This window comes from Hyposmocoma kahamanoa, unplaced genomic scaffold, assembly GCF_003589595.1.
Source record: "Hyposmocoma kahamanoa isolate Upper Pololo Valley unplaced genomic scaffold, ASM358959v1 209, whole genome shotgun sequence".
Taxonomy (NCBI): Eukaryota; Metazoa; Arthropoda; class Insecta; order Lepidoptera; family Cosmopterigidae; genus Hyposmocoma; species Hyposmocoma kahamanoa.
The window spans coordinates 226069-250555 of NW_020653730.1; the positions used below are offsets into that span (position 1 = coordinate 226069).

Below are 24487 nucleotides of genomic sequence, written 5' to 3' on the forward strand. Positions count from 1 at the left end.
TTAACATCAGGTGAGATTGTGGCCAAGCGTGTGTCTATTATTTATTAAAAAAAATGTATTTCAAATAGAGATGCGCCGAGTACAAGTTTTACCGCGTAACCGAGTACCGAACATTACTCGGTTTAACATTTGCCGAGCGAGTGCTCGGTCGAGTTACTCGGTTCATTACAACCGGAACGCGATGATTCTAAAAGTTCCATTGCTCTAGAATTAGACCGATATGCCAATGAAAGTTTATTGTCGCGAGAGCAGACTCCTTTCCAATATTGGGCAGGGTATAAAACAAGATATCCAAAACTGGCATAGTTAGCACGAGTGTCTTTATGTGCATCTGCAAGCACTGTGTATAGCGAGCGGTTATTTTCCGAAGCGGGTAATGTGTATGAAGAAAAAAGAAACAGACTATAACCTAAACGCGCAGAAAGCCTTGCATTCCCACATCATAACTTGTATTTGTTAAATTTTAAATATTAATAATGTAAACTTTCTTTGTAAATTACTAAATTGCTACAAGTTGTTACAATCGTTCAGAATTTGTAGTAATAAATCTCTTTTGATTATTTTAAATATATTGTTGGTTTACTTTATTATGTCTATAGCTGTAATGCTTTATATTAACCGAGATCTATATATCTCATGAACCGAGTTATTCGGCCGAGTACGAGTAGTAAAAAAACGGCCGAGTACACCGAGTATCGAGTAGCAAACGAGTACTCGACGCATCTCTAATTTCAAACATACTGTTGATTTATGGACCTACCTCCGGGATCCTAAACGCCGAGGCAACTAACCTCGAACTCATGGCGGTTATTACCTCGGCCAAAACTGGATTTATACGGAGCCCCGATGCCGATACCATACAGGAGGCTCTATGTGAGCTCCTCGCTCAAGGAGCTGAGGAATGCGGCGAGGATGACGTTGGCCCACCGTTTCGAGAAAACCCGTCTACGGCGATGGGGCCTTGAAACTGTGCTGTCACGACAAGGCCACTTTCCAGTGGCTGGAGGACGCCGTCAGCACCATCAGGCTGCCGTCATGGGAGCCCCTCTCATAGAAAAATAGGGTGGAGGCTCCCCGGAGGGTGCTCTGTGGACTTCTAATCCCCGGCAAATGGGAGGATGCGCGCCGAATCGGTCGTATCCTCAAGTGGCAGAACAAGTGGGCGGAGGCTCACCGTTGGCTAGTCCACAAGTTTAATCAGCAACGTATTACGTATACGTAGGGCATACCTTCGTGGTAGTGAGCCTCCCCGAAGATCTCTACACTGACGTACCACCAGAGAATGTGGCGTCTACAATACAGGACACAGGACGAATGGACGTTTCCCCGGAGCCCTCTACCTCCTCTGGTATCACCAGGGAAGGAAAAGGGCCATCCCCGACCCCCGAATGCCCGGCGGCGTCCATTAGCGACGACGAGTGTGTGTTGGGGATGGGAGACATCCGATTGAGCGAGGACGAGGACGTGGAGCTGCCGTCTGGTGATGGCAGTATCCCCCTCGCTCAATAAACTGCAAGTCGTCCAGAACAACCTCCACCACAGCCAGGCCGCAACGGTTCAGCTCCGGAAGTGGTTGGAGGTAAACAACACAGCCGTGGCGCTGATCCAGGAACCGTGGATCAGTGCCCGCGGCCAAATAAATGGACTCTCACATCTGAGAGGTAAGCTATTATCCACCACTAGCTCAGATAAACCACGGACATCAACTACTACTGCAATAATTGACATGTACAGCCACTAACAGAATTCTGTTCCAGAGACCTGTGTGCCGTCAAGCTTTTAGCTGACACGGTCACGGGCCTGCCTGAAGTGGTGCTCGCCTCTGTCTATATGGCGGAGACTGATATACCACCACCGCAGGAAATGGAACGGCTAATCAAATACTGCGAGCAGAACGGCCAGCACATCGTCGTGGCTACTGACTCCAATGCCCACCATCCGTTGTGGGGCATGGAACTCGCAAATGACAGAGGTAAGAACCTAACAGAATACTTATTCACAACTAACCATCAAATCCTTAATAAAGGTACAGCACCAACCTTCGTAAATAAAAGATGCAGGACGATCATAGACCTACCCTAACGTCAGAAGGAGCTGTAAATCTTGTCCAAGACTGGCACGTGTCCGAAGAAGCATCTTTCTCGGACCACAGATGGATAAGATTCAGCTTAGAAACAGCCATCAAAGAACAACAACCGAAACGGAATCCCCGAAAAACCGATCGTAAACTATACATTGACAAACTACACCAGAGCCTGGGGGAAGCGGTAGCACCGGGAAGACTGCTGGACACAGCACAGATAGAAACACAGGTTAAAGAACTAACATCAAACATATTGAACAGCTATAACTCAGCATGCCCACTGAGTGATTAAGCCCAGCAACAAGGCCAACACTGGTGGGGGCCTGAGCTCGAGAGGCTACGAAGAAGGGTAGGGAGACGCTTCAATAGAGCAATGAACACATGCGCGGATGAGGACTGGGAGAACTACAAGACGGCCAAATCCAAACTAAAAAAGCGCATACGGTTCAGGAGCACCGCGTCATGGCGAGGCTACTGCTGGAACATTACGTCTTGTGCACAAGCGAACAGAATAAGGAAAATCCTAGGCAACTCAAACTCCACTGAGCTAGGTTCAATACGCAAAATAGACCACACATACACAACTTCCCCTGCGGAAACGGAGAGAACCCTACTGGAAACACATTTCCCAGGATGTAGGTTCGTCCAAGACGACAGGTGCAAAGAAATGAACTACAATACATCGATCCATAACTGGCGATACGATGAACAAGTAGTAACATACGAAAAAAATGGGCAGTAAACACCTTTGAACCCTACAAAGCTCCGGGCCAAGATGGAGTATTCCCCGCACTCCTACAATGGGGCGGGGACACACTGGTCCAGCACCTGGTCGACATCTTTCGGGCCTGTCTAGTATTCAGCTATGTGCCCCACAGCTGGCGAGAGATAAAAGTCATATTTATACCGAAATCAGGAAAAAACGACTACACTGACACGAAGTCCTTCAGACCAATCAGCCTCACATCGTTCTTCTTCAAAACATTAAAAAGGTTATGTGACAGAGAACTGAGGGATGGAGCGCTTAAGACCATACCACTACGCGGAAACCAACATGCATACAGCCAAGGCAAATCCACTGAATCGGCCCTACATGCCATTGTGGGCAAGATAGAAGTGGCCCTCAAAAACAAAGCAATCTGTTATAGTCTGTTATAGATATTGAAGGAGCCTTCGATAAAACCAACTTCTCCAGCATACAATCAGCACTGAGAAGACACGAAGTGGACGAAGTGCTGATCCGCTGGATTAGCAACATGCTAAAACAAAGAACAATAAAAACAGCAGAAAATGAGACCCCATCGGCTATAGTAGCGAAAGGGTGCCCTCAAGGAGGGGTACTGTCGTTGCTGCTGTGGAACATGGTCGTAAATGACCTCATCATTAAACTAAACAAAGAACATTTCTATACAGTAGGATATGCTGATGATATAGCTATACTGGTAACAGGAAATTATGCCAATACACTTTGCAACATTACATAAGCTGCACTCCGGATTGTGGAAAGATGGTGCAGGGCATACGAACTATCGGTAAACCCAACAAAGACGGAACTAGTAATGTTTACAAACAAAAGACTACTGCGTAACTACCTACTACCCAAACTCTTTAGTACAGAACTACAGATATCAACCGAAGTCAAGTACCTGGGGGTAATACTGGACAACAAGTTGAACTGGAACAAGCACCTGGACAACAAAATTAAAAAGCTACTATCACCTTTTGGCAGTGCCATAGAATGGTGGGTATACTAGGGGGACTTTCACCCAAGTTCATTTTCACATTCATAAACACTATGGCTCCACACAGCGGTGTTAAGACCTATGATCAGTTACGGCGCGATAGTATGGTGGCCACGAACCAAACTGACGACCGCAACCGACTCGCTTGCATGGCGACGACCGGCTGCACGAGGACTCCAACTGCGGCCCTCGAAGCGATGCTGGAACTGCGATCCCTCCCACTGTTCATCAGACAGGAAGCGGAATCAACAGCAGTACGTCTAAACAGAGCTGGCCTTCGGAAGCACGTGAGGACCCCACACACAGAAATCCTCTACAAGACTGTCAATGAGGAACCGCTACTGGAGGCGGCTGTGGATAGGATCCCAAAACAATACATCTTTGACAAAAAATACAAGATACAATTGTTTAAAGAACCCAACGAAGGACTGAACCCCAGAGAGATCCGCGTCTTCACTGATGGATGTAAAACAAATTCAGGAACAGATACTGGGGTATTCTCAGAAGACCTCAATATCAGGATATCAACGCCACTTGGTGACCACAACACAGTATTCCAGGCTGAATGCATGGGCATCAAGTTAGCGGCAGAAGCAATCATAGCGAGAAGAGTTAAGAATCACTCCATTCGAATACTCTTCGACAGTATGTCAGTACTACAAGCACTGAACAGCTATGACATAAACTCAGGGCTCATTTATGAATGCCATCAAGCACTCTTGGAGGTATGTATACAAAACCACGTAACTCAACAGTGGATTAAAGGACACAGCGGCTCTCGTGGCAATGATGCAGCAGATGAACTAGCCAGAAAAGGGTCGGAGACGGACGCTGTAGGACCAGAACCCATAGTGTCCCTCTCCTACAAATGGTCCAGAACAACTATACACAAAGGTACAAAATCTTCACATAATAATACATGAACTACCCTTACGGTTTGTAGACAGGCGAGGGAAGCACTCCCAATGCTCAATGCCAGTCTATCTCGAATATTTATTAAACTCAAAAGGCAAGAGCTTTACACTCTAACTGCCATCCTAACGGGTCATGGTCCACACAATAAACACCTTTTCAATTTAGGTATCACAGACAGCCCTCTAAGCAGCGTGCATGGAGGGGGAAGAAACGGCTGCGCACATCCTACTACAGAGCTCCGGCGTGGTCAACTACAGGGCAAAGTACCTTGGGAGTGCCAGGGTCGCTCCACGAAGTCTTCAGCAAACCGAGGAGGATGCTGAGATTCCTGGAGGAGCTTGGGTGGCACGAGTAGGACCCTGCACCCACCACACGCAAAATAGGCGCCTTGACGTCGAGTTGCGGACACCAGCCCGTTACAAAGTACCAAGTACGTTACGTGGTCAGAGCGGCAATCTGTTATCTATAATTCTATTATAGAATCCTAATAATTACACATGTTCATCACGTGTTTATATATCGATATAACATAATATTATATTTTTCATTAATTCACTAACTGGAATAATATTGAACATTTATTTTAAAAATATATTAAAAGCACTTCAAATGTTACATTTTGGAAAGGCACCTTTAAATAAGGTAACCAAAGTATTTGAAATTGTGTGTCCAAGTTTATCATTACCTTGTTAATAATGAGGTATATTCACTACGTAATATTTTAACGGCAATGCAAGTTGAAATGTCGAGAGCCCTTCTCTAGCTCACGAAGTTATGCCGTCTCATTACATTGATATAATAAATATGTATTATATATTACTCTGCACTAAAGAAAACAATAACTGAATGAGTCTCAAACATAAGTTTTTTTTGCTTACTTTGTTTCATCTTTCAAAAACCGAAGGAAACCCTTTTTTTATCCCATTTAAATGATTATAAATAGCCATACACAACACAATTCATGATCATTATAATTAGTAATGTAAAATTATGTTATATATTAATGTACAAATTTTGTAATGAAAAAATGAAAGTTATATCCAAAAATCAAAGCTGTCTTTGAGCGAAAATGGCTTGCCAACAGCCTTTTTCTCATTCAATCAATGTGACCGTCAATGTGCGGGGAGCGGTGCAGTATCTAAAGTTAGGGAGGGGCAGAGAGTCTTCGTTCTCATTACTTATTTGTTCTGCCCAAACATTGTACCTCTCAGGGCTACGTTACGGTTACATTCCACCAATACATGGTACAGATCCTCTAGTTTATTGCAAGTGCTGCACAATGGTGACGGTTTAAAACACATCAAGAGTTAAAAAACTATTTACACAATTATTTAAATCCACTGTGTTACATTATCCCTTGGGAGTGGTCAGGTTGGGTGTCCTGTCTTTTTCATTGATAAATTTCAATAGATACAACGTATGTCATTCTAAAATAAAAAGTTGTTGTTTTTACCAGTTTTAAGCAAATTTGTATGAAATTAAATTGCCCTATTCAAAATGTCAAATCCTATGTTTTTTTAGAAAACTTTTTAAAAAGAGTTACTCTCAATATGTAAGACGTTTATAAAGATTTGTTGCAACCGACAATGTTAGGATCAATAATGCGTTTGGAATACACATCTTAGTAATTCTAATTACATTTTTTGAATAAAACTATTTTTTTTCCGATTTCACATGAAGAATCCAGAAATGATGATTGCGTAGTTTAGTTTAGTAAATATAGTCTACCTACCTATCCCAAATAATGTTAATTTTAATGTACTTAACAGATGTCCCGAATCCTAAAGAAGTTTCCTATTTCCATCTCTGTTCCTCGAAGTAAAGAAATTGGAAATAGATTTAACTGTCTTACATCCTTAGACTTAATGAAAACATGCAAAATAGGGTTGTGGTATAGTTGCGGAACCCGGAGTTGTGGCCCGTTGCATCATACGTATGGTATTGCTTGCATTTCTACATCATATTTTAATAAGAAATATACATACCAAGGATTTCATAGTAATCCTTGCACTTTGTATTTACACGACGTACGGCCTCCAACTGCTCCGACGAATACTCTCTATGCGACGTAGTATGCGACGAGGGTTTGCGTCGTCTGACATCCTCAGTGGATGGCGTACTTGGCGGTGTTTTCTTTGAAGAACTTGGAGGACTACCTGATCGTATGAGAGTCAAAAGCTCTTTAGCGCGAAGGCTAGGGTATAACTTCTCCGCTTTGATAAGAAATTTCTCCGCTTTCTCAATATTCCCTGAAGAAAATGCATTTTGAGCAATCTCTATACATCGGTCTGCTTCGTCCTTGTTTCCTTCGATCGTCATTTTTGTCCTTTATACTAAACTTTTTAACCCAATAATGGTGTTCGTTTATGCGTAATGCACTATAGTATGTCTTTGAATGCGTGTCACGCAAATTTAATTAAAGCAAATAGTGGTATTGACGATTTAACACACTCATTAGACGAAAATTCTGCAATTTTTATTGGGAAAAGTAGATATTGCGTCAAATCCTCGTCAAAATAGTAATTGTTGCTATATGTGAAAATTTTAATCGATATTTCGCTTATTTTACTTGTAAAAAATGTCAATAATATATTCAGTAAAATAAAAGCAATACAAGATGCAATTTTTGTAGAGCGTTATTTCTTTCTTGCAATATAGTACTTTACTTGTCTTTTCTAAAGTGATTTAGTTGCATTGCCAGTAGTTTGTGAAAATTCCGCTAGAGGGTCAGAACATTTTTCTTGAGTTTTTTACTGATTGGTTAAATTTCTGACATTATCTGATTTCTACCAATCGGATTTCACCACAGATTTAATGGAACGCGAACTAGTGATCTAGTAGCTAAACATAACAGTGTTTTTTTCGTGAAAAGCGAGATAGCAATAGCCATTTCGTAATGAGTGTAACAAGAATGACTGCAATTAGTTCAATGATAATTTCGTTAACCGGACGTGGAACACAAGTCAAGTGACTGACGTACATTTTCGCTGTAATGACGCATAGCATTTCTTTGAGAGAGAAAACTGTTATAATTCCGCGTCAAGCGTTTTCAACGCTTAGATAATAAGTGCACAATCACCTAAAACAGTTGTATAAACAGTGTAAACCCATTTCATTAGTCCATCGTCGAGAAAACGGTATAAAATCATGGCGCAACCAATTACCATACCATACCCGGTAAGTAATTTTGCGAAGTGTATTTTCTTGAATACTAAAGCGATACGACAGTAGTAAAGGCTAGGTGATGCTTTTTTGGTATCTTCAAGGGCATCTAGAGCAACAATACTTGACCGTGAACATTATTTACTCAACAAACAAATGAGTTGATCTATTGGCGGCGTAATTTTGCTATGTACCGTACATGGCTGTATAAGAAAAAAAAGCCTAAATTGAATGTTTATTCAAGAAACGGAAACAAATAATATATACATAGACAAATACATATTAACTCTAAGTTATATGAATTAAAATGATTTTGTACATAACTGATAGCAGGTGTGGTCACTTATTTTGTTATAAATAACGAATTTTTGCGCGGTATAAGCAATGCATAATAGATTGTAAAAATATAGTATGTAATCTAATTTATACTGTTTATATGAAAAATTATTGGACTTTCTTGGACAGCAATGCAATCTTCTTTGTTTGTAAAAATTTAGGTAATACGTTGATTATCTTGAAGAAGCACTGATTAAATACTAGATATATTAATGGAAAATAGTATATGAGATACATATCGAGTTCTTAGGTTTTCGCGATTGTTACACATAGGAAATGAAACTATTTTTCCAGATTTAAATTGCGTATATTTTGTTTTTTCAAGAAAACCGACGTTTCGGGCTCTTTACAGGTCCCATGATCACGGTTGACTGAGGTGGTACAGTCTTCAACAGTTATGTCTAATATTAATGCAAACCACCCCATTTTTTCACTATAGTTACAAAAGTTATTAATTAAATACCTTATTTTTAATTTTACAAAGAAAACATTCCACTTTACGCTGCAATACAATTTTACAAATGAATTTATTGATTGAATTTTTGTGAAGTTTAATTTATTATTAATTAATGATAGAAATTAGAATAAATTAAAACAATAATTAGTACTAGAGTCTTATGTCTGTTTGGGATTTTTCATCAGAGGAAATACTGGATCCCAAACTGGTAGTATGGAGAAACCATATTCTCTGTTGAAATTAGGAAAAAAGAGAAAAATAGTTTCATTTCCTATATGAGATACATAGTTAAACCGGTTGTTCTTGATATACAGTGTGTAACTTGGAATATATGGGGAAATATGAAACTATATACAGTGAAACTGTTTTAGGTAACATCAACTTGTTTTTGTGAAAACAATTTTGGCATAGTCATTTTTTTGTTCAAGCTTAAATTGTCCGTAAAAATTAATAAAATTGTTTATTATTTTTTTAGTGCTTATTGAATCAGTTTCATGTAAGGATAATTTCATTGTATTGGAAGAAAAAAATTGGAACAGCAGAAGTTGATGAAATGTAATTGAAAGTTTTTTAATATGAATAACATTTTACTTAATTTGACTAACTTCTGCTGTCCTGATTCTTTCTTCTGATACAATGAAATTATGCCTTTAAGTAACTGAGTACGTCGGCATTAAAAAAAATAGTCAATTTTATTCATTTTGACCAGTGAAACAAGATCTACAATCCCCATGCTGGACTGTCAAACAGTCAATCAAACATTCAAAAATTAACTTTTTAAAATTAAGTATACATTTGTAAATCTACTTAGGATATGTTCAAAAACCAACTGGGCATTCGATAGAACAAATAGTGGTCTGGATTCTTGGCGCTTTGTGAAACAAGTTATATTTTTTTTTAGAAATTCACACCACCACCACCAGATGCATGAAACATCGAACACATCCAGCATCCATAGGGCCATTAAAGCCTTTACAATAAATTTTTTAATTAATTGACTATATTCGCCGACAATAGCACGGTCAGGGACAAGGACATAGGGTCAAGAATCAATAACAAATGCCTCATTTTGCGTGTATAAATTGAGGAAATACATGATTATCTTGAAGACCAAATACTAGCTATGTTAATGGAAAAATAATGATCTAGACAATATTAATATGAGATACATCATTAAACTGGCTGTTCTAGATATACAGGTGTTTCTTTTAAAGGGGACGGTATGGGGAAATCAAAATTATAGGAGATACAGGGAAACTCTTAGGGAACATCCTAGTTTTTTGTGATAACAATTTTGAAAGTAATCAAGTTTTTAGTACACTGGTACAGTTATCATAACTAATGCACTTGTATTTCGGTAACTTGGTGATTTTTTTAAGCCTGCTAGGAAACAATGTGCTGTGGATGCCATGGACACGCATAGACAGCCACAAATTACATCCAAACTCATGAGAGAAATAAATGTAGGCCATACAAATATTTCTTCCAGCCCAGGAATCGAACCTGGGACCTCTGCGTCAGTTGAGTTTCAATAGAATGTCGGTGATGGCATTCAATCACTAACGATCAATGTTGCCTTACTAAAACTAACTAGGAAATTACTAGATATATCTTAATGTTTATCTCGTTTAATCAGCAATGTAGTCTTCAAATTAAATATGTATAATATTAGTAGACTACGCCATCGATTCGCCATTGAGGAGCGGAATACCAAAAAAATGCAATGGCAGTTGAACTACAGCTCAATGACTAACCACTCCTGGGGGTCAATTCAGAACCTTACGATAGCACAGTCGTCGACCGATTCGATTTGATCGCACGATTTCTTTTCATTTTTATTCACAACACCCTAATCGAACGTCTGTCACATTGGAAATTTTTACACCTGAGAATATAATTTTTCAAGCTACTGCTCGTTCACTACGCTGACCTCCCTGAGAAGAACTAGCAAGAAACTCTAGGGGTTGCTCTTTTCAAATAAACTTAAATGCTATGGAATACATTTTGAATCATAAGTGTTTGGAATCTAGACTCTGTTGTCTTTCCATACATCTTTGTCTAAACATTATTGAGAACACAGTTATCCTATGAAAGTTACCGAACACCCTATTGTTTACAAAGCAAGAATGTAATATGGGAATCTCTTATTATTTTAAATAAAGTCTGGATGTTGTTCAATTTTATTAATTTATTTTGATGCAAAACTAAAGCATTCCTATATTTTAGGTCTTTGAAGTTTTAAAAATGTATATAAAAGGATTTTAATTTTTTTATAATCTACTCGTATTTCACCGACTAACTCCGTAAACGCTGTTGGATAATGATATGGTTTCCGAATCCCAATCGAACGATAATCTCGAATAGCGATGGGCGAGTCGAGTTATTTGACTCGAGTTACTCCTATGACGAGTCAACTCGAGTTACTTTTGTCATGACCTCGAGCTCAGTTCAAACCATATTTGTATTGCAAAAACGGGCGATTCGTTCTGTGTACCGTCTAGACTCTCGGGTTTTTCTCAGAGAAAAGTTTAAGGAGACTGGTATCATGACTGTGGCATCACAGTACATTTACTCAAATATTTTATATGCCCGTAAAAATATACATAATTTCAATGAGAAAGAAGATATCCATAATATTAACCTTAGAGCTAAGTCCAAACTCATGGTACCATGATTTCGTTTAACCAAGGTAAACGACTCTTTTATGGGGAACTGTATACGTTTTTACAATAAGATTCCGGAGCATATATTAAGTTTATCATTTCCTAAGTTTAAAAACTACTTTAAAAATATTTTGATCGAAAAATCATATTACAAAATTGAAGACTACATGTTAGATAAAGATGTATGGAAAGACGACATGGCTCTAGATTCCACACAAATTTGATTCAAAGTGTATTCCATAGCATTTAAGTTTATTTGAAAATAGCAATCCCTAGAGTTTCTTGCTCGTTCTTCTCAGTGAGGTCAGCGTAGTGAACGAGCAGTAGCTTAAGTGTGACATTTTCAAGTGTAAATTTATTTTACCTATGGAATAAATAATCTTCGACTTTGAGCTAACTCGGTTGACCCGCTCCGCCCGCTGCCGAACCGAATACTTTATTCATACAGCGCGTCGGTGACCTTCGGAGCACGCTCGAGTCGCAAGTGATGGGCGAGTCCAGTTATTTAACTCGAATTACTCCCACAACCAGTCAACTCGAGCTACACGTTGTGAACTTGAGCTAACTCGGTTTGGTTCCCGTCAAGTCGAATGTTTTATTCATACAGCGCGTCGGCTATTCGTTCTCACTCGGTCGGTTCGGTGATCTTCGATCAGACAAGTCGCCGTCGGCCGGCCGATCGTGTCCAACTCGGTGAACCGTCGGTTCGAGTTCTACTCGCGGTTGTTCTGTCAGACACCGAGTCGGGTTAGCTCGAGTTGCAACTGGAGTTAGCAGTCACGTCAAATCGAGTAACTCGAGTTGAAACAAATAGAAGTCGTCCTATCGCTTCTGAATAGTTTAGAATAGGTTAAAATATCGAAGAGTTATGAATCAGGGTCCTGTTAACTTCTAGCAGAATACTAAACGCATAAATACTGCTATTGACACCCTATCCGACGCACATCAGAATTGGGGCCCTGGTCTTTGGCGACTCTATCCTTCCAGCGATATCTCGGACGCCACACTGGACGATGCCCCGTAGGTTACACCAAATACTCCCTCTCGACAGCTCGTTCCTTTCCGATTCTTTCCACATGTCCCAACCGGTGAAGTCGAGCGGATTTTATTTCCTAGATTTTTCAATAATATCAAGTGACGGGACGGACAAGTCGTGCGCCTGTTGGTAAGCTACACGCCTGTCCATAACAGTTGCAGTGCCACTCAGAGCTTTATATCGCAAAGACCTGACGTTTTAAATTAATGAATTTACAAGTATTTATTTAATGCATTTTAATTTCACATTTCAATTAACAATTAACAAAACAAAATAATGTTAAACCTATACAGATTTTTCGTACATAATTATTCAACATAAGCGACTGTATCGATGCCGTCGCGCGTGTTTGTATCGATGCAATCGCCGATAAATCGCAAGTGCAGTCGTAAAGTGTAAAGTATACGAGTGTAAAGACGCCGTATGTAACCACTCTTAGATCTGAGAAAAAAAACTTCCTTTCGAATATGTAACAATTGCGAAAACCTACGAACTCCTTAGAAGTTTGTCTACAGACTTACGAAGCCATTACGACTCTTAAAGTTCTGCATTTTGTTTGGTCTGTTCATATCAACATGAGTTGACGTCACCGGAAAGTTCAACTTTAAAAGCTCCTTATATAACTCGATTAAGGATTTCATATTATATATTGTGATGTAAGTAAACAAGTGATAGTAGCAGTAGAGCTCTTTGTGAAAGAGGTCGTCCCGGGAAGTACTCCCACCTTACCTATTTCTGCCGCCAAGCGGTAATGTGAGCTAGAGATGCGTGACTTTGAACTGACTCATTCGAGTGAGCACATCATTCGTCTAAGTCGGATACAAGCGCAATCGTTCGTCTCGAGTCGAATGATTATTACCTCAAAACTACTCTGAACTGCACCAGCCATTGAAAATATCCCTGTCCCCATCACTTTTACGGTATTTACCGTACGTCAGAGAAGGCTAGGCAGAAATGCTCTGAATGATTAGTAATGAGTGATCATTTCATCGTAAATTAGTACGTTACTAATTTATCATTCGAATGAGAGGATTAGTAACTATTAAGAGGGAGCAGAGGAAAAATTCATAATCTTCGATTTGATTTTACAGGGGTATATCCACTTTAAAGTAAAAAATAAATATTGTATGAGTAACGACGCGATATATTCAAGCATGGACACAAATCAGAAACATAAAACAATAAAGTTTCCTCTATAGATGAAAATCACGAAATGACCTCTAATTTTCACATTTTTTCGATTCATCCTCGAAATGCTACAGGTTATTACGACAAAAATTAGATAATTAATTATATTTATGCATGATCGAGAACTGTCACTACGGATTTTTATTTAATCCCTTTAGTTTTAGAGTTATTCCGCTAAAACGAATTTGGTACTTTTATGCGCATAATTCAACATGTCCTGTCGCATGTCTCGCGAACTTCAGGCATATATTTGATTCACAAATTTGGGCAGAGCCAACGTCAAAACTTTTTTGGCATGCTCCCTCTTAACTAGTCGAATATCGAAATCATACGCAATCGCTAACGTTAGCATTACTGCGTTCCGACGACAGATAATAGTGCTGTTTAAAGTATCGCGGCTTGTATACTTAAATGAAGTTGTTCACACATATAACAACACGATTAACTATCGTTTACGACCTTTTTCACGTTACGACGACAGACTGTCGTGACAATGGTAAGAACTAGAACGACAGTCGTCCAACGATAAATAAAACGTCACGATAATAATGTGACGACAGTCTGTCGTGCAAACGATAAGGCGGCTGCCGTAAAACGATAAATTTTCGTCACGACCTAGGGGGAACAGCTAGACACGACAGTCGTACAACGATACAATAAACGTCTACGACACAGTCACGACAGATAGTTGTGGTATGGGAACAGGCTAGACACGACAGTCGTTCAACGATAAATAAAACTTTACGACATAATGCGCCCTAAGAGTGCTGGCGAAATTGCAGACACATAGTGACGGACAATGCCCGTCAGACCATTGCGATTAAAAACTCTTAGTTGCACTGCAACTGTTATGGACAGACGTGTCGCTTACCACTAGGCGTTGCCGCTACATGCGTCTGTAGCAGCAACACTTGTCCGGACGACGTCTTTAATAACGAGCTCAATAGCTACAAAATATGTATTGTATTATATAGGCGTGTGTGGTCCTGGGTTTCTTGGAATAAACCTTCGATTTCAAAATACCCCAAATAAGAAAGTCGTGATCTGGGCGGCCAATTCTGATTACCAAAACTAGAAATTACATGACTAGTGTGGTTAAAACGTTAAAATATTTATGTTTTAGTTTTACCTTTGACAATTAGCGCGTTAAAAAATGTGCGCAACGTGTCACATTGGTAATGCTTCGTTTTTGGTTTAGCTTTGGTTTTTGTTTTGACAGTTAGCGCGATACGAAATGTACGCAATGTGTCACATTAGCGACGTTTCGTTTGTGGTTAAGTTTTCGTTTTACAGTTGATAATTAGCGCGCCCTGGAAATGACTCGTGGAGTAATTGCATTGTTTCTCGCGCTGTAAGGCACGTGGCACTGTCTTGTTAAAGCTTCATGTCATCAAAATTTTTTTAGCTTTTTTGGATTCGAAGGTTTATGTTAATAAGCCCACGATTGCCCACGACCACATACGCCTCGAAGATGGAAATTGAGCGCTGTGTCACCACCATTCAACCACAGTTGTGCAAAATGGTCATCGAATATTTTATGGAAAAAGTGCGATTGGCCAGCAAAGCCGTGGAGGGCATTTACCCGTCATGCTTTACCACACATAACCCTATACTACGTACTTCATGGATCAATAAAGAAATTACAATTTTTAATTGTAAACCTGTGTATTCAATCAAAATTACTTCTTGCGTGAATTTTGGGACACCCTAAAGAAAGAAAGAAGCATTCGTTCGGCTATTCACGAACAATATTACAAACATTACAATTGGATACAAAATCTGATAAAAACAAAAAGAAGCTTACAGATTAAAAACTTAAGTACACAATATCAGCCGAAAAGTTTAGCCAGCTCAGCTTTATGCTAAAATAGATATTATAATAATATTTTTCTTGATTTGTGTTCACAATACAAAACAAAGTAACATTACCGTAGAAGATGCATATATACATACGCTTAGAGTTATGTTTTGTGGAAGACTGTAGCCCAAACCAGAGAATAAAGAATAAGAGAACGGACACTCTCCGCCCCTCACTGGTTTTAGATACCGCACCACACCCCGCACATTGCCGGTCACATTGACTGAACGACAACAAGGCTGCCGGCGAGCCGTTTTCGCGAGAAGACGGCTTTAATATTTGAATATAGTTTTCATTTATTCATTACGAAACATCTATGTAAAATATAATTTTACGTTGCTCTTTATAATGGTCGTGAATTGTGCTGTGTGCGGCTGTTTATAATCATTTTCCGAAAGATGAACCGAAGTAACTAAAAAAAAACATGTCTCTCAGAGTCGTATTCCTCTACTCAATACTCAAGTCAGGACTTGAGTATTGCAGTGAGCACTGAGAATCATACTCAAGCCCTTGCCATTAGGGTCGTATTTTCAGTGTTAGAAATCATTCTCAAGTCTGCTCAAATCCTGACTCAATCAGGTTCAATCAGTTATTGTTTTCTTCATTTATTTACTGCAGAGTAATATATGTATGTACAAAAAATACAGATTTATTATATCAATATAATGAGACACTATGACTTCGCGAATTTTCTATTCGTATTGCCGATAAATATTACGTAGGTAATGAATATATCTAATTATTAACTAAACTTGGACAAGCTATTTCAAATACCTTGGTTACCTTGCTTAAAAATACATGTCCGAAATATAACAATTTAAGTGCTTTTAATATATTTTTGAAATAAATCTTCAATATTACTCTAGTTAGTGAATTAATGAAAAATAGAATTATATATCGATATAAATACCTAATAGACATGTATAATTATTAGAATTCTATTAATAGAATCATAGATAACAGATTCGCTTTAGAATTTTCGGTATTTTGCCGCTTTGATCACGTAACGTAATAGTGCGAGAAAGTGATAGGTAACCGCACACATTTGCGCGTGTGCAAATAGCGCCTTGCTGTATGTAGTAGTAGTAGGTAAATAATTTTCGACGGTTGTATGGAGTGTCCGGGGTGTGCCCAAACTAAGCAGGGCTTGTAATATGGGCCTCCAGGCACTCAACCCCTAGGATGTCAAGTTAGTGGTATTGACTGTAAGAGTATTGAGAAAATATATAATTTATACCTAAATAATAACTAGAAGAAATTGTATGTGTATGCGTGTGCTTGCGGGCGTGTGAGTGTGTACGCATGAGATTGTTTGACGATTTTAATCAGATTTTCAGTCTCATCAACAAAAGATATCTAGTCAATTTTAACTTGCATTCGTTTTTAGAGGGAGCATAAAGTGAATATATATTATTTATTTTATTATATAAGAAAGGGCCTAAGAATAGAAAGGAACGCTGAACAGCAGTTGTCGAAACTAATTCTGGAGGACATATATGTGGGATGGGATGTTACATTTGACTCGTAACTTCTTTTTATTTGTTATAATTATTAATACAAAGATCGAACAGAAAAATTCTTCCTTCGATCCAGCCGGATTCGAACCGACAGACGTCTTCTAGCATACAGTGCCAGACGCTATACCAACTAAGCCACGGAACGAACCAGCGGACCTCACGAATTTTTCTATCTGCTTGCGTCGTATCTTTGTATTTGGTTTTTTTAGACGTAGCGTCATCTATGACAAATCAACAGTTAAAAAAACAGTTAAACACCTTTACAGCTACCAGCCCCAGCTGGAAATGACGCTATTCATTGTATTTAAATTTTTTTATTGATTTCTTTTTATTTTCTTATTAATTTTTTACAAAAAAACATGAGGCACACGTGACAATCAAAAATCTCTCTCTGCCGTCTCACTCCTTCCCCACCACCATTCTTCCTCCTCATTCCTCTCCTTCACTCTCGTCATTCACTCTCATTCTAATTTCATTTTATTTATTTTTCAGGGAGTACCATGCGTCCATGGCATTCCTGGCGGGGCTTTTCCGGGGCGAGTCATCCTCGTGCAGGGGTCAACTTCTCCGAACTCACAGAGGTATGTGTGGAGTAACTTTTGAATATACTTGTTTTTGGATCCCGGTTTGATACGTCTAAAACGGACCAGATTTGGTTTCTTCTTCAGCGAAACTCGGTATAACTTCGTAATCTTCCCGTTTATTGACACTTGGGAAAGTGGATTGTATACATTTCCATAAAATCTTATTTGAACGCCTTATCTCTATGTCCATCTGACTTACAAGTCGTATAATCGAACAACAAATCGAAATATCGAATAAAATTTTTTTTATAATATCAAGTGACTAAGGTAAGCTACACGCCTGTCCATAGCAGTTACAGTGCCACTCATAGCTTTAAATTTCAAAGATCTCAGGGGCACTGCCACTACGCCCGTCACCCTGAGACATAAGTTGACAAGTCCCATGTGCCTGTAATTTCACCAACACCCTAAACCCAACACACTAAAAGTTAACCAACGAATCTTACAAGATTCTCTTATATGTATGGCGATACTTTGATCGGCCCTATCAATGCGCCGCGGATGAAGCCCGGCCAAAAAGACCCCGTGAATTATTTACGTAATTCTACTCCTATTTGCTCTTTCCGGCCAGGCGGGTACGGTCGTCCGTGACACTGTGCCCGGACCTCTGAGTTTATCGGAATTTATGTGCGATATTTAATTAGAAATTTGCTATGAGCTTTTCGGCGAAGGAAAACATCGTGATGAAAACCTGCGCGTCAGAGAAGGTTCACAACACTTGGAAAACGTAAGTCCACAACCCGCACTGGGCTAGCATGCGGCCTAAGCCCTCGCCTAGACCCGTATCAAGCAGTGGGACGTATAAATGCGTTGATGATGATACTTGTGGTCTAGGATCAGGCGAAAGACAGTCACTGGTGTTCTTTTTCTGACGAATGAACAAGTTAGGGGATGTCAGACGTGACCATGCGAACTGCAAAGGGCCCGAAATGTTAGATCCGAAAAAAAAATTAATAATATCCTTCGTCGCGGTGGCAATGGTCTCCTGCGAGGACGTGATGTCGCACTCCCGCGACCTCTCGCTGTCCAGCATGGCTGAAATCACGCTGGGCAGCGACAGATCGCTTCCAATTGTCGCCACCAGCTGGGTCCTCTGCGTGGCAGTCCGATATGGTAACCGTTCGGCCACGGACTGTTTTGTGTCTATTTGAAACCCATGGAGTTACTAAACCCGGGTACTCACTAGCGAGTTGTAACCGTTGCATGTTATGTAACCAAAAAATCATAGTGTGTACGTGGTTCGCGAGCTTGCCGCGTGCGGTATGCAGTGAGCCATTTGATGGAAGACTGTTTCAAGCGTACACATTAGAACCTCATTACTGTATTTGTTACGTTACAACTCGCTGATGAGTAGTATATACAGTGGATACAGGTATACAGGTATACAGGTATACAGGTGATACAGGTATCACGCAGTGTGCGATGGAATTGCACGATTTAATTCCGGCTTCCCCTTTCCACCATCGCGGAACTAATCGTGTGTTGGGATTCCACGAGCTATTTATTGTACAAGTCTTCTTTGTTATCAATATAAGTGTTAAATTAGGAATTTTTAGAGCCTTGAATATCGCTGTAAAGTTGCATGCTTTTCGGTATTCCGTGGGATAGATCACGGAAAGTGTGCGATGGAATTGCACGATTTAATTTCACTTTCCACTTTCTATGATAGGGGTACTAGACGTAGGCTTAGGTTCCACCCCTATGTTGTGGTGAATAGTTCATTCTTTAATTTTAGTTTTAATTTGTATATTCTTTATTGCACCAAAAATACATTAGGAAATATTAATTATAGAAAAGCGGAGCAAAGGTGGATTTGTCTCTAAAAGAAATCTCTTCCAGCTAACCCAAGGCAGTGAGAACAAAGGTCATAAGCGGGCAACACTGTGCAAGTAAAAAGAAAGGAGAAGGAGAAAAATAATAAACTTAGCATGTAAATAGAAAATAAATTAAAAAAATTACCAAGTATTATGAACATATAAAATATTTAACTTGAATATACCCACATTATTTTGTAAGTACAATTTAAAATGAATGGTACCGAATAAAATTTTCTTTCTTTTTTACCACCAATAAACAAGACTTCGTATCATAAAAAAAATTGTATTTACAGGTTCGCAATCAACCTTCAATGTGGCCCCAACACTGACCCTCGCGACGACATCGCGCTCCATCTGAATTTTCGTTTCGTGGAGATGCTGGTAGTCCGGAACCATCTAGTCGGGCAGGTGTGGGGCAACGAGGAGACCGCTGGAGGCATGCCGTTGCAATTGGGCCAGCCGTTCGACGTTAGGCTCATTTTGGAACCTCAGTTCATTAATGTAAGTACATTTTGTCTGTAGCACAATACGATTTTCTTATGACCTCCGCGGAGGAGTGGCCACAATCCACCTGTTGCTTGATCAGTTTGTCGTATAGTTTGGAAGTGAAAAACTCAATATTTAATTTGTATTGAATTTATTTAGTATTGTGCACAATTGCGCCATTACGGTCGGAACAAAGAAGAGCGAGGGCCAATGTTGCCCACATAAACTTATAAAATGTATATTAATGTTGCCAACATATTGCAGGCCACGTGAATTGAAAACACAATGAAATGGTACTTATAATATAACTTATAAACGATTAGTATAAGTAAAGATAAGTACTACACAATATCAATGAAATTATTTCTATTTTAATTACATTTTACAATATACGACATAGTACAATTGAAATTGTTTTTATTTTCGTTACATTATAATATCTTTTGGAAATAAGCATATTTTTGTAATCGATCGTACATGTTTTTTTTCTATTTAGAGTCATAACTTCAAAAAACTTTATTATCATTATCAGGAAACAGTTTTGTAATACGCCCTAAGGGCCAAGGTAGGGTGTATTATCCTCCTTTAATAAAACTAAATCACCTACATTGACATTAGGCATTACATTTTTCCACTTAGGCCTAGACTGTACACTGTTAAGGTACTGTTTGTGTCAAACACGCCAAAATGATTGCACTACATGATTAGTGACATTCCATGATCTAAGTCTAGATATATGTATTCTAGACACGTCTTGTTTTGGATAGGAAGTGAGTGCTGTGCCTGCTAAAAAATGACCAGAAGTTAGGTACGTGAAATCATCAGGGCTAGTGCTCAATGGTACTAACGGTCTGGAATTGAACACAGCTTCCACTTGTGCCAAAACAGTATACATTTCCTCATACTAAACTCATAGTAAAGAATTTCCTACAACCCTCTTGAAGTGATACTTAGTACTTTTTACCGCAGCTTCCCAAAGGCCACCAAAAACCGGGGAATAGCTCGGAATTAAATGAAATTTAACATTTAAACGAGTGGCCCATCCATAGGTCGCTGGTTCATATCCGGCTCGAAGGACCATGTTGCTTGATCAGTTTGTCATATAGTTTGGATGTGAAAAACTCAATAATTAATTTGTATAGAATTTATTTAGCACTGTACACATTACGGTCGGAACAAAGAAGAGCGAGGGCCAGTGTTGCCCACATAAACTTATAAAATTTATATTAATGTTGCCAACACCACCGGCAAAGTCAAAGTCAAATAATAATTTATTCCATAGGCAACATTTTTACACTTGAAAACGTCATTTTTTAAGCTACTGCTCGTTCACTATGCTGGCCTCTCTGAGAAGAACGAGCAAGAAACTCTAGGTATTGCTCTCGTTTGCCCTGAAATCACAAATTAGAAAGCTGAAATAGTACAGCGCCAACAACTGACCTGTGTGTACGTCTCCGTATATTCCAAAAACATTCTGTATTTATTGTAATAAAGATAATTGTGGTTGTGGGAAGAACAGAAAACATCTAATCACAAAACAAACGGAATAACATTTCATTGGTAATTAACTATGTAATTTTTTCCATTATAGCAAAATTCAAGTTGAACTGGTCGTATTGAAGTGAAACAATTGATGACACCCGTCAATTATTTCGAATTCGGGCTGGCCAATCGGAGCGCAGTTGTCACCGTAATGATTTGGCAGAATAGTTTTCAAACAAATTAAATGACATTTCGTCTCTATTTCTGGCTATATACTCGATATATATACTTGACGTACAAACAAATTTTTACATATGAAAACGTCATTTTTTAAGCTACTCCTCGTTCACTACGCAGACCTCCCTGAGAAGAATGACCAAGAAACTCTAGGGATTGCTATTTTCAAGTACTTTGAATCATAATTGTGTGGAATCAAGACTCATGATGTCTTTCCATACTTCTTTATCTAAAATGCACTCTTCAATTTTGTAATATGACTTTTCGATTAAAATCCTTTAAATGTAAGTTTTAAATTTTGGAAATGATAATAATATACTTCGGAATCTTATTGTAAAAACGTATACAGTTCCCCATAAAAGAGTTATTTACCTTGGTTAAAAGAAATCGTGGTACCATGAATTTGGAATTAGTTCTAAGGTTAACATTATGGACATCATACCAGTCATTCCCAGAGTCATGATACCAGTATCCTTAAACTAATATTAAAAGAAAAGGATGTATTACGGCATTGTTTCTTAATCTGTGGTCCATGGGCCATGTAATGAATGGGTCCGTGGCGAGCCTACCTAACAACCGTCACACTAACTATTCACATGTAATTAAGTAAAGTTTAATCGCATACAATATGACCCAGTAAAAGCTCAATCTAGCGTTTTTACCTATTTGGAAAAGGGTCCGTGAGCTCTTTGACATTGTGGGAGGGGTTCATAACTAGAAAAAGGTTAAGAAAGAGGTTCTTTCCAACAAAAAAAAGAACCATCAAAATTGGTTCACAAATGCCGGAGCAACATTATCATCTTCATCATATGCAGCCTGACTTCACCCACTGCTGGGTATGGGCCTCCAAGCTTTTGTGCCACTCCCCAATCTCATCCAGGATCGCCTCGCAATTTTTATGACGTCGTGCCCACCGCATAACATTCACACAAAATAAAATACAGTCCAATTTAGAACATCCTCCTTTTTTAAAAGTCGGTTGAAAAAAGAGTATGACGAAAACGGTGGAAATTAAACTGTGTTTTAATCGTTAATTGTATATTATATATTTTAAATTTTAATTTAAGTTAAATTTTGTTAGAGACTTACTTAATTATTGTATTCCAGGTGGTCATTAACAACGTGCAGTTCTGTCAGTTCCAACACCGCATGCAGATGGAACGCATCTCATTCGTCGCCATCGATGGCGACTGTAACCTGAACATGATTGCTTTCGAGGCTAGCCAGGCTATGGTACGTATACACAAAGACATAAATGCACAAAGACACAGACATAAGCGATTTCCGATTGCGAATGATTTCAATATTCGCATCGTTAGTAATTACTAATCCTGTCATTCGAATGACAAATTAGTAACCTATTAATTCGAATGACCTGAATGATAATTCATTACTATACTCGTCTAACCATTTATTAACTTTTGATAGTTCGAATTCTAATCATTTAGTGATGTCCTAATGCGTTTCCGATTCTATTTTTTATAGATTTTATTTATTAAAAAGTTTTCATCGTGAATATGGGCGGGTTCCAAAAAAAAGGTCTGACTGAAGAATTAATAATTAATGTTAATGAGGATTCAAGTGATGATTCCAGTTCGTATGGAGAAGAATCCGACGATTCATTATAACAAACAATAAGATTTATTATAATTATTTTTCATTATTATTTATTAGACAGGTACCAAAATTTATCAACTTGAATAATCTTCGTTACATAATTTGTAGGCTCGATAAATATCGGACCTAAAAGCACGTGGCTACACTAAAATTCAAAAATAAAAGAGTCAGAGGCACGCATATGTCAAAAGTTAAATAAATAGTTGGACGGAGTATAGTCCATAGATTCCATAGAGCACAACGATACTAATGATCACCTAGCCCTCTCTGACACGTGGTAAATGTGACTGGAATAGGGATATTTTGATATGCACATAGTTCCGATGTAATAATCATTCGACTCGAGCCGAATGATTGTGCTTGGATTCGAATTAGGCGAATGATTTGCCCATTCGAATGATTAGCATTAGTGACATTTAAAGTTGCCCATCGCTAACAGACATATACAATAATAGACATTCGTCGCTAGGTAGAATTTTCAAAAATGTTTTTTTTTAACCCTTTTGCGGACAAAACACCACATCCCATATGTCGTCATTTCTCGTGCGTCAGGTCGAGATACTTCCGGCGTTTCTCGGTTTTGGCTTGCACGAGATCCTCGTCATACGGGATGGTAACGTCCACAAGGCATATCCTCGACTGCGATCGATCCAATATCACAATATCAGGCTTATTCGCAAGATTAGATTAGATTGTCTAGTACTTTCTCAACTTGACTATGGAGACATAGTGTACGGGCCTTGTTTACTAAGAAAAGTAGAAAAGAAAATCCAAAAAGTACAAAATTCATGTGTTAGATACTGTTATGACGTTCTTCCTCGCTCACACATAACTCCGTATCTTAATACACTTAGTATTTTAAGAATGAAAAACCGCAGAGTTTTAAAATTAAACACATTCGTTTATAATTTGCGGAAGTCCTGTACTCCAGCCTATTTGGCTAGAAAATTAAATTGGAACGATAGGGATGAGCGTAATGTACGGGCAATACGGTATCCTTCTCTACATATAGCACCACCTCCTAGAAAAGAAAGCGTTAAGCTTTACCGCGGGAGTTTCAAATTCGCTGCATCTAAGTGCTGGAATGATTTGCCTCCTCCAGTACGAAACTCAAAGTCATCTTGTACTTTTAAAAGAAAGTGCAAGCTTTGGTTACTTTCGAGGCAAAGATCAGAAAGTAATTGGATGTAGTTTGTAATTATATTTTTACGTGTGGGTGCTGTTCATCTCTACCTAAACCCCAAATTTGAGTATTTTTAGGTGGAATATTTTATCTATTTCAGGTACTATAAGGACAATAGATTTAT

The 24487-nt window shown here is 38.8% G+C and overlaps 2 protein-coding genes across 3 annotated transcripts in view; one reads left to right on the forward strand and one right to left on the reverse strand.

Moving 5' to 3' along the window:
• LOC113227317 (dnaJ homolog subfamily B member 14-like) overlaps nt 1-7174 on the reverse strand; it is a 12476-nt gene extending 5302 nt beyond the window's left edge. The window contains exon 1 of the mRNA XM_026460203.1: nt 6726-7174. Coding sequence (XP_026315988.1) covers nt 6726-7059 — 334 coding nt within the window. The 5' untranslated portion in view covers nt 7060-7174. The remainder of the gene's footprint in view (nt 1-6725) is intronic.
• A 604-nt stretch (nt 7175-7778) lies between these two features.
• Nucleotides 7779-24487, forward strand: part of LOC113227308 (galectin-7-like) — a 40035-nt gene continuing 23326 nt past the window's right edge. Inside the window, exons 1-4 of one of the 2 annotated variants that reach the window (XM_026460194.1) lie at nt 7779-7917; nt 17450-17538; nt 19652-19859; nt 22671-22796. In XM_026460194.1, the coding sequence (XP_026315979.1) occupies nt 7888-7917; nt 17450-17538; nt 19652-19859; nt 22671-22796 (453 nt within the window). In that variant the 5' untranslated portion in view covers nt 7779-7887. The remainder of the gene's footprint in view (nt 7918-17449; nt 17539-19651; nt 19860-22670; nt 22797-24487) is intronic. The other variant, XM_026460195.1, reaches the window with a different exon arrangement.